General features: G+C 40.9%; 1 protein-coding gene across 1 annotated transcript in view; it reads right to left on the reverse strand.

Annotated features, from left to right (window-relative positions):
* Positions 1 to 16,605, reverse strand: part of l(2)gl (LLGL domain-containing protein l(2)gl) — a 443,338-nt gene that overhangs the window by 121,503 nt on the left and 305,230 nt on the right. The window contains 1 exon segment of the mRNA XM_080274241.1: positions 8,293 to 8,438. Coding sequence (XP_080130367.1) covers positions 8,293 to 8,438 — 146 coding nt within the window.

A 16,605-nucleotide genomic window follows, 5' to 3' on the forward strand; every position in this document is an offset into this window, starting at 1 on the left:
TTTACTCGAGAACTATGAGGCGTATGGGGTTTGTACGTCACAGTGGGAAAGCTGGATAATTGGGGCATATTACTATGTAATAAAAACATAAGGTGCCTGGGAAAACTTTGCTCTCAGAGGTCAGTGAAATTTTTCCGAAAATGGCTCTAAGTTTTTGGCCATTTTCTCGAAAAGTATACATTGTATCTCAACCGGATTGGTTTCGTTAGAAAGCTGATGAAATTCTCTATAAAAACTTATTAGATCATTTTCCTGTATGATGGAAAACATTCAAACGGCGATGTTGGGAAGTGAAAAAAGTTTACTCGACCATGCTTCCCGGGCTAATAACTTTTTTTGCTGGTGTTTTCCTGTGTTTTGGTCATGTTTATCAGATAGAACAAACATCGATGCATACCTGGAGATAGGTTTCATGGGAATACATGGATTTTTGGGTGGCGAAAATAAGGCAAGAATGTGTTTCATTCGCTCAAATTTGCCGTGCGCGCTCCCCGGCCGGGCGGCTTCATAGTGAAAATTCCTGCACCAGAAAACTTACTGAAACTTACCGTGCGGGAAAGGGTTAATACTTTCCACAATCCTTGTCTATCCACCCAGTCATATGCTTTCTCCAAATCCATGAAAGCTGCATACAACTTCTTTCCCTTCTCTAGAAACTTTTCCACTAAAGATCTAAGAAAGAATATCTGATCTACACAACCTCTCCCCTTCCAAAAGCCTTACTGTTCTTCTCCAACTAATTCCTCTGTTCATTCCCGAACTCTGTCGATAAGTATCCTATCATACACTTTACCACACACTTCTTTTTCCCCTTTTCCTTTGTACAAGGGAATAATTATACTTAACTTCCAATCCTCCGGGACTCTTACCTTCCTCCCAGGCCAATCTGCACATCTTCCACATCCACACCACTACTATCTTTCCTCTACGTTTCAGCATTTCACCACACACTCAATCAATTCCTGGAGCTTTCCCCAGTTTGACTTTCTTCAATGCTTCCACAACTTCTATCCTACTGATTTCTTCCTGTCTTCTCACCTCCCTCTCTCTCCCAGCCATTCCCCAGCCCTTATACTCGCATTCCTTCTATCCTCTATGTTCAACAATTCCTCAATGTGTTCTCTCCATCAGCTCACTTTTTCTCCCTTCTCCACTAGTAATCTACCATTTTTAACTTCCACTCCCCTGCTAACTTCACTGCCACCCTGTCTTACTCTCTTCGCCTCTTTCCAGAACATTTTCTTATAGTCCCTCCACTTTACACTCAAATTCCTTCCAAATTCCTCATCCACTCTCTTCTTACTCTCTCTTACTAATCTTTTCACCTCTCTCTTCCTTTCTTCATATAACTCTCTCTTCCGCCTCTCAACTTCTTTCATGCCCCTGTTTCTCATCCATTCATTGTATGCTTTCTTCTTTTGTGCCACAGCCTGCCTCACCTCGTCATTCCACCACGCTGTTCCTTGCACCCCCCCTTCATCTTCTCTTCACCCCATACACCACATCACATGCTGCACATATTTCTTCTGTGAATATCCTGCACACACCTTCCACGTCCCACATCTGCTCCACTTCATATTTACCCAATTGTTCCGCTACTTCTCTCTTATATTCTGCCATTTTCTCATCCTCTTGTAACCTTTCCACTCTCCTTGCAACTACTCCTTCTTCCCTTCCTTCCCTTCTTCTATTTCCCCATCTTGCTTTGATTCTGATACTGGCCACCATTAAGTAGTGGTCAGAAAGTCCACTCCCCCAACCTCTATAAGCTCTTGCATCCATTGCACATCTTTGCATCCTTTCATCCACACACACATAATCAGTCACTACCTTCCTTTCATTCAGTTCACCACCCACTCTTCTCATCATTTGCCATGTATACCTGTGGATCATTTTGTGCCTGGAGAGGGTATAGGCTATCACCAACCCCCTCCCGGCACAAGTGTCCACTAACACACTGCCATTCTCATCTATCTCAGCAGGCACACCCCACTCACCAACTATTCCATCCACCTTCACATTCCCTACTTTACCATTCATATCACCGATCAAAAACACTCTCTCATTCCTTCCAAACTTTTCCATGCACACTTCCACATTTGTCCAGAACTCTTCTCTCACTCTGCTTGCACGATCTTGAGTTGGCGCATACACGCACACAATCGCCCACATTTGTATTCCAACTTTCAATCTTACTCACACAATTCTTGACCAAACTGATCCATACTCTCTTATGTTCTTCTTCCATCTTTTACTCACAACAATACACACTCCTTCTCCTGCCCTCTCATTCTCACCTACTCCTGCACATATACCCCATCCATACTCCCATTCTCTCATGCTCTCTCCCTTCCATTTAGTTTCAGTTACTCCACATACATCCACTTTTGCACCTGGACAATCTCTCTCTCTTTCACCTCATCATTCGCACCCCTTACATTCCATGTTCTGATCCGTACCATGTCCATCATCCGGTCCTTGGTCGTCATCTTTTGGTCGATCCCTGTCTGAGGTTTCTTGTTCGTTTTTTTAGTTAGCTGTTTTCCGGGGAGGGGCCCTAACCCTCCGCCAACCCTTTTAGTCACCTCGTACGACAAGCAGGGATACTGGGGGAGTATTCTTGAAAACTCCCCTACCCTCAGGGGTATTGTGATTTCAAAAATGGGGGATGAGAAAGTGAAATGTGTGTGCATCAAGTTTTGTGTGAAACTCAGGAAGAACATGACAGAAGCTCATTTAATGTTAAAACAAGTATTTGGTGACAACGCTTTGGGGATTACACAAACCTATGAATGGTTTAAGCACTTTAAAAATGGACAAACGTCAACAGGTGAAGATGCATGTTCTGGTTGTCCTCCCACCAGTTCAACTCCTGACAACATGGCCAAAGTACATGAATTCATCCTTGAGGACTGCAGGAGGACAATCTACGATGTTTGTGGCATTGTTACCCTATCATATCGAACTTGCCAACACATTTTGTCATGTAACCCTGACATGAGATGAATCGCCACCAAGGTTGTCCCAAGGCTCCTGACTGATAAACAAAAGCAGCATCGTGTGGAGGTCTGCACGGAGCTCAAGGAAATGGCCAGAAATGACCCTTACTTTCTCTGAGGTGTCATTACTGGTAATGAGAGCTAGGTTAAAATTATGACCCAGAAACCATTCAACAATCATCACAGTGGAAGGGCCCAGTTCCCCCCAAGCAAAGATGGCACATCAGGTCAAGAACAATGTGAAGTTAATTCTCATCACTTTCTTTGATATAGAGGGCATTATTTATAAGGAATTTGTTCCTCAAGGACAGACCATCAATGCATAGTTCTACTCTGATGTTTTGAGATGGCTCAAGAAGGACATGTGGCGAAAATGACCAGACAATTAGTGGACAAATGAATGAATGTTTCACCATGACAATGCACCCGCACACACAGTCCCTGTTGTTCAGCAGTTTTTGGTATAAAAAAACATGCCACCTGTTCCCTATCCCCCATATTCACAAGATCTGGTTCCCTGTGATTTTTCCCACCTAAAAAAAATGCAAATCCAACTGTGTGGACTAAGATTTGACACCACTGAGGAGATCCAGGAGGAATCGCAGAAGGTCCTGAACAAGTTGATGCTCAAGGAGTTCCAGAATACATTCCGATCGTGGAAGAAGCGCTGGGATCGAAGCTGGCATGCCCAGGGAGAATACTGTACAGGTACTTTGATAGTGACGGTGGTCATTTGGACTTAAGCTTTTTTCTTTTTTTAGTCATATATTAGGAACTTTTGGGTACTACCTTGTAAGTGATTTGTTTGTTTGTATGCTTTTGCATCATTCATTCATTCATTCATCATCTAATCCTATGCTGTTCCATGAGGAGCATAGGAGCCCGGGAGCAAGTTGGTCCTGACATTTAAGATGAGAGTGACCAGCCTCACTCATCCCTGCAAGCATTACGTGAGCAATAAACCAAAACCACCCCTTGGATATAAACCTGCCCAAGCTCAATCTGATTGGAGCGCCTTAATTACCCACTAAACCACCAGGTGTCATTATAGGAGCATTTGCACGGAAAGGAACATCTGCCAGACACCACCAGAAACTACAGTATGTCTCATACTCGTTTTGACGGGCTAAGGGGGTCTTAGTTAAACTTCAGTGTTATTTTTCTGATCGATAATTATGGTATTGGTTATGCAAATACCTTTAAAAAATGTAAATCACTCTTACTTGTGCTATTTCACTCAAAATGTTGCCAAAAAAATAGTATATTCATACCGTATATTCTTCCTTAAGAAGGTTTGGACAATATCTGCCAGTAAGACTGTTTTTGGACTGCAAGAAGCACATAAGACATATGAAAATTGACATCTGTATATAATCTGATGTACAAATAAATGGCACATATGGTCTATCCATAGTTTAATATTTATTAGATTCTAAAATGTCACGGCATATCAAAGCCTCGCGCTGCCAGATGTACGAAGCAAACATACAAGAATCAGCTGATGGAGTAGATCAGTGCGAGTAAAGACAGACGGCTGTTTTAGTTTGTTCGGAAAACTTGTTGTACTGGAGGCAGCATCTAAATATCAACATGCTTTCTTGAAGTGAATGAAGTTTTATTTTTACTCTCAGGGAGTTTAATTTGCTAACATTAATTATAACTAATTTCTGTTACTGGTTAAAGATATACATATATATTTCTATGCATGCATAAACCAGGCTGCAACCGCTGTGAAATATTTTTTTTATTACTATTTCTTTTTTTTTTATGCTGCACTGACACAGCACTGTTTTAAAGGGAAGATATTGAGTATTTATATATTTTTACAATATGTAAGACGCATGAAAAAGGACATTCAATTAATGCCCGACATGTTATTTGTTTCCATCTGAAAAATTAAAATATTGGTGACATCTGGCATTTCTCCAGTCAAGCAAATGCCCCTATTTGGCCATATGGTTACCACCTGACGTAATAAATGGTTTCCTGGCATACAGGAAACCATTTGGCTTATCACTCAGTTTTGTCACCCTTAGACAGAAAAAAGAGGAATGAATGAATGAAAGAAAGACAGAGGAGGATGGAAGGAAAAGAATGACGGAAAGAAAGAGAGAAGAGGAAGGAAGAAAAAGAATGATGGAAAGAAAGAGAGAAGAGGAAGGAAGGAATACAATGACAGAAAGACAGAAGAGGAAGGAAGAGAGGAAAGGGGAGTCACATAGGAGCAGCACTACATCGAGTGAGTGGATGGTAAGCGCCATGAGAAATATCGTCATTCTGTCACGCGGTACAGAACATTCATTACTCATCGTCCATGTACTGCATGGTAAACTCTTATTGTCATCACTGCATGGGTGAGTACAGTACACTGTACCCAAACAGCTTTGTGCATCATCCTGTACAGTCTTTTTAGGAAGTATTAATATACCATAAAATGCATTTACAGGTCTCATAGTGGGTCTGTAGATAATGGGAATAGTTAAAACAGTGAAACCAGTGATTTCTGCAAAAGGTACGGATTATTCGCAGATTTCACCTACTCGCGGGAGGGTTAGGTACATAATCCCCATGATTAATGGGGGTCGACTGTAAAGCTGATTTCATGTATGCGGCATGTCAGGGAGAACATGTGGAGATTGTCAGGCATGAAAAGATTGCTCTTGATGGTTCGTGTCTCAAGTGTTTGGAAGAGTTTTGTTACTTGGGCAACATGTGCTGGAGGTGGGGCTGGAGCTAGCTCTGTGTCTAGAGTGAGGAGTGGTGGAAGAAGTTCAGGGAGCTGTTGCCTCTCCTGACACTGAGAAGGCTCTCCCTCCACACTGAGGGATCTCTGTATACAGCAAGTGTTATAGTGTAATGCTGTATGGTAGTGAGACATGGCCAGTAAAGGAAGAGGATATACGCAGGCTCAAACATACAGAAATGACAATGATTAGGTAGATGTGCAGTGCATCCTTGAATGCAAGGCCTGGGAGCTAGGTTTATGATGGAAGAATTAAAGGAAAAGATGGGACTGGAGTGTATTAGTGCTGTGATGAGGAGAGGTAGATTGAGATGGTTTGGACACGTGTAGAGGATGGGGATGACCACTGGGTGCAGAAAGTGAACAGTCTTAACATTAGGGGGAAGGGTCATGAAAGGAAGACTGGAAAAGACATGAGACGAGGTCACAGAGTGTGACCTCAGGAATAAGGGACTGAAAAGAGAGACTGTCAGAGATCAAGCAGCATGGAGAGCCGCCACTAGGTGACCAAGGCCAACACACACAAGCATGCTGGAGCCATTATATGTCAGACAAAACAAAACTGATATCTTAAATCTGTTGTATGGGTATGATAATGGTAAACAAGGGCTTTCCAGACTGGTGCAGAGTTCTGTGAGTGTCATATTCTAGGAGTATATGTTGATATGAGTAAAGCATTGGGTGCTGGGAGAGAAAACTTTGTGTGATATAGTAGTAAATGGTGAGAGAGAGAGAGAGAGAGAGAGAGAGAGAGAGAGAGAGAGAGAGAGAGAGAGAGACCTGAACTGGCGAGGGAGTTCAAGCACCTCAGTGAAGTAGTAGAAAATTGAGGAACTGCATACGTGGAAAGGAGTGGAAAGTAGAGTGACACAAGAAGGGAAGGTGGATGGTGCTATAAAGGCCTTGATACCAAAGAGAAATCTGAGTGTACAGTAGAGGCTAATGAAGGTGGGTTGGCGCCTACATATGGATAAGTGAATTTGATACTGCATGAGAGCAAATTCTAATAAGTAAAAGCAGCAGAAATGGGATTACTGGTTTATACATAGAGGCGTGCACTGAGTGGGTAGGATAGTTAATAAATTTGTTCATGATTGGAAAAAGAAAGTCTGCTGATATAACTGCTGGAGTATGGCCACATACAATTTGCAAAACGGTGTGGGGAAATAACTTCATTTTGTGAACTGTTTGTGATAAGTGTGTGCACAATAGTTGTGGTGATAGAGGTAAGCTGCAAAATAATCCTGCTTTTGAGTGTGCCATATGCAAAAGAGATTACACAGAAGGAGAGAGGTGAGAAAGGATTAATCTTATTGGAGAGTCTCTTGTGTGTGTGGAGGAGTTTTGTTATTTGGAAGACAATATGTGTTGGAAATGGGGCAGAAGCTGGCTCAGTGGCAAGATTAAGGAATGGTTGGAAAAAGTTTGGAGAGCTGTTGTCTCTCTTGATACAGAAATAGCTCTATATCTGTGCTAAGGGGGTCCTTGTACACTATGCACAATGTGTTAGGAGTGTAATGCTGCACTACAGTGAGACCTGGGTAGTAACATGGTTGTAGGCTCAAAATTAATGTTGAGAGATGGGAATGATCAGATGGATGTGTAGTGCATCTTCCAATACAGGCCTGGGTGGATTAGGAATGCAAATGATGAGCTGGGGGGTAGGCTTGTGCATGTGGAGAGAATGAAGGATGACAACTAGGTGCACAGTGAGAGGTATGAACACTAAGGACAATGTTGCTAAAGGCAAGGAGGGGAGGAGGGACTTGGGAAGAGGTCATACAGTGCAACCTCAGGGATAAAGAACCAAACAGAAAGGCTACTACAAATCAAGTAGCGTGTTAAACCCCCATTGGGTGACCAAGGTCAACGCATGCATGCATTTTGGAGCCTTTATAAATGAAGCAATAGAGGGGATAAAAGTAGTGATGGAACAAAGGAATGAAGGCATGAGATGGAGGATGCAGAAGAATAAGGGAATAATGTGAGTGAAACTGAAAAATGATGGCAGAGAAACAGAAGAACAAAATGAGGAAAACTGTGGAACAGAGCAATGAAGTGAGGGAGAGGAAAAATGAAAGTGCCAAAAGAATGAAGTGAGGGAAACAAAAGACCAAGTGAATGAAGTGAAGGTAGCAGACAAATTAAGAAATGAGGAAACAAAGTGGAATGAAGTGGGGTGGGAATGAAGGAATAATCTGATTAGAAACAAGAATGACGGAAAGTGATGAGAAGGAGGAATGGAGGGAAGGAAAGGGAGAGGAATGAAGGAAAGATGTGACCAATATGGAGGAAGAAAACAAGGAAAAAAAGGAATTCAGTATGTGCAGTGTGGGAAACAGAGAGTAATAAAGGAATAGAAAGAGAGAAAAAGAAAATAATGAAGGAAAGAAGTAATAAAAACGGAGGAATGAAGGAAAGAAGAGATAAAAACAGAGGAATGAAACAAGGGAACCAAGGAATGGAATAAAGGCACCAAAGAACAAAAAAGTGAGGGGATCCAAGCTGCAAACAAACCTCCGACGTGAAAACATGAGGACCCCAACTCACATGTGGTCCCGGATGGAGTCAATGGTGATGTCTCCACTGAGCACTGAGTTGTCTCCGTTTTCCCTCACCTCTTCCGCCTTCTTCTCCTCCTCCTCTCCTCCCTTCTCATTGCTCGCTCCGTCTGACAGTGTGGCTCCTGCTTCCTTCTCCTTTCTCTCTTCCTTCTTCTCCTTCTTCTCTTCCTTACTTGCTGTTGCAGCATCTTCAGTCTGTTACAGAAATAGCATATTTATGAAATATATTGTAACGCCATGAAAAAGCAAACATCAGTGAGCCTATACTGAAGATTTACCGATTAAAGTACAGTACAGTACAGATGGTACAATTTTATCATAAGTGACAAGACAATTAAATAATGAAATACCTTTTTTATTCAACAATTTCAAATACTTGCAAAGAAATACAAGTATGTATTAGGTAGACAGCATAAGTTTAACTTTTCATTCTTCCAATTACTCAGCTTACCCTGTAATCTACAGTGCAATAAATGCTGAATACAAAAACTACACTTTAAGACTTTTAAACCAATTGTACAGTGACTGCTTAACTTATTAAACTCCTATAAAATGCAACTGTGTGTGCACACTACCATTTTATTCTCTAATCTGAAAAAAGTCCAACTGAAATATAAATAAATAACAATAAAGTACAGAATTCTATGCATCTTTTAAAGTGCAGTAATCTTGTCACCTGCAGTAACCATCCATCCATCCATCATCCAATCCTACGTTGCCCCATAAGGAGGGTAGGAGCCCGGGGCTAGGCAAGTTGGTCCTGACATTTTGGATGAAAGTGACTAACCTCACTCATCCCTGAGTGGCAATACATGAGCAATAAACCCCAACCAGCCCTTGGACATAAACCTTCACCGGCTCAATCCAACTGGAGCACTGTAATTACCCATTAAACCACAAGGCGCCAAAATTTGGTTATATGGTTTCCACCCAACGTAGTAAATGGTTTCCTGGTGCACAAGAAACCATTTAGCTTGTCACTTAGTGTAGAGTTACCCACAGGTAGAAGGAAGAGGAACGAATGAAGGAAAGAAAGACAGACGTCTCCAATGTCTTGCTCCCTACTGGAAACCCAGCAGGAGATGCCCAGAATATACAGGTAATGGCTGCCTTGGAATCGATGAGGAATTTGGAAGGAATTTGAGTGTAAAGTGGAGGGATTGTAAGAAAATGTTCTGGAAAGAGGTGAAGAGTGTAAGACAGGGTAGCAGTGAAGTTAGCATGGGAGTGAAAGATAAAAATGGTAGATTACTAGTGGAGAAGGGAGAAAAAGTGAGCAAATGAAGAGAACACTTTAAGGAATTGTTCAACATAGAGAATGGAAGTAATGGAAGTATAAGTGGCTGGGGAATGGCTGGGAGTAGAAGGCAGGTGAGAAGTCAGGAAGAAATCAGTAGGACAGACGTTGTGGAAGCACTGAAGAAGGTTAAACTGGGGAAAGCCCCAGGAATTGATGGAGTGTATGGTCAAATGCTGAAGCATGGGAGAGAGATAGTAGTACAATGGATGTGGAAGACGTGCAGATTGGCCTGGGAGGAAGGTAAAGTCCCGGAGGATTAGAAGTCAGGTATAATTATTCCCTTGTACAAAGGAAAAGGGGAAAAAGAAGTGTGTGGTAATCATAGGGGCATTTGTCTTCTTAGTATAATAGGAAAAGTGTATGGTAGGATACTTATTGACAGAGTTAGAGAAAGAACAGAGGAATTAGTTGGAGAAGAACAGGGAGGCTTTAGGAAGGGAAGAGGGTGTGTAGATCAGATATTCATTCTTAGATCTTTAGTGGAAAAGTTTCTAGAGAAGGGAAAGAAGTTGTATGCGGCTTTCATGGATTTGGAGAAAACATATGACAGGGTCGATAGACAAGGATTGTGGAAAGTATTAAGAATATATGGAGTAGATGGCAAGTTGTTGAATGCTGTGAAGAGTATGTATGATGGTGTTAAGGCTGCAGTGCGTGTGGATGGTGAACTGAGTGAATTTTTCTCTCTGAAGGTTGGGTTGAAACACGGATGTGTCATGTCTCCATGGTTGTTCAATCGGTACATGGATGGGGTAATAAAAGAGGTACAAGGTAGGATAGTGGATGTTGGAGTGGCCCTGGTGAGAGAGGGTAGTGTTTGGAACTCCCTGTACTGTTGTTTGCAGATGATACTGTGTTGTTGAGTGAAAACGAAGGGGAGCTGCAAGGCTTGGTGGATGAGTTTGGGAGAGTGTGTACGAAACTGAATCTAAGGGTGAATGTAGGGAAGGGTAAAGTGATGGTCTTTGAGAGAGGTGAAGTCAGTGAATGTACAGCAAGGTTGGATGATGAGGAATTGTTAAATGTGAGTACATTTAAGTACTTGGGTAGTGTGATGAGTAAGGATGGAGGTTTGAAGGATGAAGTGCTTGAAAGGGTACAGCAGGGAAGAAAGGTTGCTGGTTCTTTGAAAGCAGTGATAAGAAACAGGGAAGTGAGCATGGAAGTGAAAAAGTTACTACATGACAGTATTGTGATACCACCTCTAACACATGGAAGTGAAGCTTGGACGTTGTTCGAAGGACACAAGTCGAGAGTGAGAGCAGTGGAAATGAGTTACTTAAGAGGAGCCTGTGGAGTCACATGGAGAGATAGGCTGACAAATGAGGATATAAAGGAGCATTGCGGTGTAGATGTGGATGTGACAGGAAGCGTTAGGAGGAACACACTGAGGTGGTTTGGCCATGTGGAGAGGATGGAGGGTGAAAGACTGACAAAGAGAGTGTATGTGAGTGAGGTGGAAGGGGGGAGTGGGAGGGGGAGGCCGAGGATGAGATGAAGGGATGGGGTGGAGAGGTATATGAGAGAGGGGTGTGTGAGTTGGGAGCAAGGCAGTCAAATGGCGGGGGACAGGGCCACATGGAGGCAATTTGTTTGTGGCCACCCCGATCCCGTTCTGGGTGGCCACAAACAAATTGCCTCCATGTTATAAGTATACTGTATACATACAGTATAATCCCAATTATCTGGTTACCAGGCAACCAGAATTATCAGACATGGGAAAATTCATGGACTGGCAAGTATGTAATTAATATATATAAGTGTGCCACTTTGACTGGCCGCCCCTGCATGGGTTAGTCATGTGAGACTGGGTGAAGTCGGAGGATGTAAAGTGAACACACTTTTGGTCAAGGTCATTTCCTAGTTAATCCCCTTTACAGCCCTCCTCCCCCCCTTCTAGTTTAGTCACCCTACATATGTCCACAAATCACCAGTCAGTTTTCCGTCATCAGTCAGTATGCAAGTAGTCTTGCTGTTGTCGTATCGAGTGTTGTCGTGTCCTAATTAGTGATTTGTACTCTGAAGCCTAAAGTGCAAACAAATCTTAACACATTGAAGTCACCTTGAAACAACAGCTGGACAAATGCAACAGTCTTGAATATGGTGAAGATTGTAAGACACTAATTTTAACATAGGAAATTCCATGAGTTATGACATGAAATTCCAGGGACCCAAGCTATTTTGTGGTGTGTGTGTGTGTGTGTGTGTGTGTGTGTGTGTGTGTGTGTGTGTGTATTTACCTGTTTGTAGTATACAGGAACCGAGCACTGCTCGTGTTGTCCTGTCTCCATATCCACATTTATCTAGCCTACCTTTAAACACATGAATGTTTTTCTCCTGCACAACCTTTTCTTCTAAGTCGTTCCAAATACTTATGTATTTACCTAATATACCTAATTGTGATATACACGAAATGTGCTATGCTTGTGGGCTCCTGTCGCTGTTTCCCAATAAGTCAAATTTAGCTTTAAACTGGTTTAAGTTTTTAGACTGGACGCTCTCTTTGTCTAGGCTATTCCATAAGTCTATACTTCTGTAAGGAAAGCTATATTTCTTGATATCCTTCAAGCAGCTTGACTTCTTCAATTTCATTCCGTGTCCTCTTGTTGCTCTATTGTCCCATAAAAACAGATCTTCTCGGTCAATTTTATCTACTCCCACCATGGTCCTGAACACTGCAATGTCTCCCCTCTTTCTCCTTTCCTCTAAGGAAGGCAACTCCAGCTTTTCCAGCCTCTCTCTGTATGGCAGATCTGCCAGACTGGGGACCATCTTGGTTGCTGTTCTTTGTATTCTCTCAATCTTGTTTATATCTTTCTTTTTGTGTGGGGACCACACTACCGCTGTATATTCTAACCTGGGGCGGATCATGGCCACTATCAATTTTTTCATCATCTCCTCATCCATATAATGAAATGCTACTCTTATGTTAGTCTAGAGTTTATATGTCTCTCTAACTATCTTGTTAATGTGTTTTTCAGGTGACAAACTATCTTGGACCAGCACTCCCAAATCTTTCTCTTATCTCATTTTTGTGATTAATTCATTACCCAACAAATAATTCAGTGAAGGCCTCCTGGTAATTTTACCCATTTCCAATAATTTATATTTCTTTACATTAAATTTCATTTCCCACGTCCGGCTCCAATCATGTATCCTATCCAGATCCTCCTACACACAGTCAGTTTGAATCCGACGGTCGAATCATGCGTGACTCGAGATCGAGAATCGTTATTTGTGGCTTATTTTTCTGCCTTCCAGTGATTGCTTGCCTTGTCTGCCAACATGGTGCCTAAGTGTAGTGCTAGTGATGCATGTAGTAACACACCAAAGCAGGCTGGTAAAGTGGTGTCACTGACAAAGTTAAAGTGTTGGACAAACTTCAGAGTGGAATGTCGGCAACAATTCTCCGTCAGGACGATTCCCCGTCATTTACATACCAGTTTATTTAGCAAGTACAGTACACTAGTTTTTTACTTATATGAGTTATAAAATCCCCCTGAAAATTAGTTATTAAAGTATTAATTAATCAATAATAAGTATATTAATAGAATGACGGGGAATTGTCCATGTTTTGACGGTGAACTGACTTGATGGTGAATTGTCTCAGAACCGTATGTTTGGGGTGAGTCAACTGTTCATACAATAAAGAAGGAGAACGTAGCATACGGGAGACAGTGAGGGCTAGTGCACCAGACTGTGCTAAAGTGTTTCCACCTACGCCTGTGAATTGTCTTGGAACCACATGTTTGGGGTGAATGAGTCAACTGTTCATACAATAAAGAAGGCAGAATGTAGCATACGGGAGGCAGTGAGGGCTAGTGCACCAGACTGCTGAAGTGTCTCCACCTACGCCTGTGCTTGTCAGGTTTCAGTTTTAAATTTCTTACATTTTTGTTGTTTTTAATACTTTATGCTAGTTTATAAGGTGTATGAAGTGCATAAACAGTATTATTCAGGTGTAATATACGTATAGACATGCGTAATTATGTGCACACAAGGGCAGAACATATACGCGAATTTACCACACGCGAAGGGTCTGGGAACCTAACCCTCGCGTGAATTAAGGGCTTACCTGTATATCACTTCAGCCCTGCCTTCTCCCATTTCCACAGTACCTACATTTATGTTGTTCTTCACTGCTATCATCACTCCTCCTCCCATTTTTTCTTTTCTGTCTCTTCTCCACAGTTTGTATTTACCATCTCCCAAATGAACATCAGTATCTTCTCGTAATTTGGTCTCTACCAAGCACATGACATCAGGTTCATGTTCTCTCAAGAAATCGTTAATTTCAAGCCTTGCCGATATTAAACCATCAACATTAGTATATATCACCTTCGAATTATTTTTGATGTTTTTTATACCATCTTCTCTCCGTCGGTATCACTTCCTCAATTTCTTATCTTTCATGATATCATCTTAGAATGCATGTGTGTGTGTGTGTGTGTGTGTGTGTGTGTGTGTGTGTGTGAAAAGCAAAATTAATAACTCCACTGAAAAAATTTATAGTCTTCTTTGGCCGAAAATGTGTGGTACCAGTGCAGTTTTCTACCTTCTAACCACTCACAGGCTTTCAGCATCTTACAGTACCTTGGCAAGTCCATTCTGTTGAATATTATTAATTTTATTCATAAAAACACAAAAGTTAACTATAGAAATAAATCATGTGCATTCATTGGTGAACTGATGATGTAAGAAGAAATGTTCTACAATGGAGATATCACAAGTTCACGACTCTCTTCCTCAGTTGTGTGTATGTGCCCTCATTGCCCATCGTCACTCCACCCATCACTCACCACTCAGCTGTTTTGAAAATAATACAGTAAATACATAGGGACTGCAAGTACAGTAATTTTGTCAAATTAAAAAAAAAAAAAGTTAATTTTAATGAGCTAGAGTTTATCTTTTCTGCCAATGCAAATATATGTTCTAAGACTGTCATCATAGAATGCATTTGCACTGGTATCAAATGCATTTTAAGATGATATAATCTTAGAATGCATTTGCATTGGCATTGTCATCAAATGTGTTTCAGAACTGTCATCTTAGAACACATCTACATTGTCATCAAATGCATTCTAAGATGATGTCATCATAAATCACATTTGCATTGACATCAAATGTGTTTTAAGACTGTCATCTTAAAACACATTAGCAGTCATCAAATGTGATCTAAGATGATGTCATCTTAGAATGTATTTGCACTGTCATCAGATATTTTAAGTTGATATCATATTAGAATGCATTTGTACTGGCAGTGTCATCAAATGTGTTCTAAGATGATGTCAGCTTTGAATACATTTGCATTAGCAGAGAAGAAAAACAAGATGATAGAAATGAAGCATTTATTTTAGGCTTTTTGACAAAATTACTGTGCTTGCAATTCCTTCTTATTTACTGCATTATTGGAAAAACAACTGAGGGGTGAGTGAGGGATGGTGACAGCGGTCATGTGAGGAATACCGTATTTCGTGGGGTGGAAGATGCACTTTTTTGTCTCAAAATCACCTTCAAATATCCCCATGCGTCCTGGAGGCGAGACTAAGACCTTGGCTCCATTTAGAAAAATCACTTATACAGAGGATCATCTCACAGTTTGGCTGTCAAGTATTTTTTAGAGTATAAACACCTTTGATTTATTGTAAAAAGTTACATTCACTTGTGTATATACTCAGATTTTACTATTAGAAACACCCAGGCTTAAGAAAAAATTTAGGGTTTGTTTACAACTGGCCATGTGACGGTCTGGGGGTTTAGTGTGACAGCAGTTTAGCAATTTAGCATCCAGCATACACCCTACTTTAGCAGGCTAACATGATCACTGGTGAACTCTCTGCTAACCTTCTGAAATGCGGTCATGATCACTTTGCTTGCCATCCACTCAGTAACATGTAAGGGAATCATTCTGGAGATGATGGCTAGCATAACATTTGAGTCATTGTAACAGACATCTCATATTGAAATTCAGTAACTCTGGTTTGGCTGGCTTCTCTTACTGATATTTTGTTTTGTTAGAGACAAGAATGTAATAGAAGGAAACAGTTTTATATTACCATTACTGAAAATCAGGAAAAACAACTGCAAAATTAAACAGTACTGTCTGAAATTACAGCTTTTTAGCAATTTAGCAGTTTAGCACCTAGCATTCCCCCAACTCTCTGAACATGATCACTTCTGAACCCCTTGCTAACCTTCAGAAGGGCAATAATGCTCACTTGCTATCCAATCACTAACTAGCAAGGGAATCATATTGGAGATGTTGGCTGGCATGACTTTTGTTGAGTCATTGTAACAGACGTCTGTCTCATATGGAAATTCAAAAATCCTTGTTAGGCTGGCATCTCTTATTGATGTTTTGTTTCATGCGATACAAGAGCATCATAGAAGGAAGGAGTCTTACATTACTGTTAGTGAGAAATGGGAAAAACAGTTGCAATATTAAATATGTCCCAAAATTACAGCATTATTAACGGTTTAGCATTCTAGCAGTTTAGCGCCTAGCGATATGAAAATTTGATCACCTCATGTTAGGATGGCTTCTGGTACTTTTAGGGTACATAAAATGGTGTAAATGTTCCTTGTAATGATTTTTGAAAACCTGGTTGTGTTGTCTGTGATTCTTAAATTCAGTACATGCAGGCATTTGAAGACATGCAGGCATCTGTTTTGGATATATAGTGTATTCCTTCACATAATGGCCTTTGTATTTTCTTAAATGAATGAAAGAATTGGTTTTATAAAGTTTTGTTTTTTTAAGTTCATTTCACGAAAAATAATACTTATCTTTATATACTGATACATATTTAGTGTACTTTAACAGAGATGAACATCACATCTTAAATTATTGTACGAAAGGAAATGGACACTTTGGACTCCATATTTCATAGACAAACCAGTAGTGTTAAGATGGCATCATGGTATGGAGTAACATTTTATAAGAAAGGGGTTGTTTGTTTGTTTTCTTGTCTTGTACCCCTCTTTAACATAAAAATAAAG

Source organism: Coenobita brevimanus, chromosome 57, assembly GCF_032717465.1.
Source record: "Coenobita brevimanus isolate Jiangsu-jjx chromosome 57, ASM3271746v2, whole genome shotgun sequence".
Classification (NCBI taxonomy): Eukaryota; Metazoa; Arthropoda; class Malacostraca; order Decapoda; family Coenobitidae; genus Coenobita; species Coenobita brevimanus.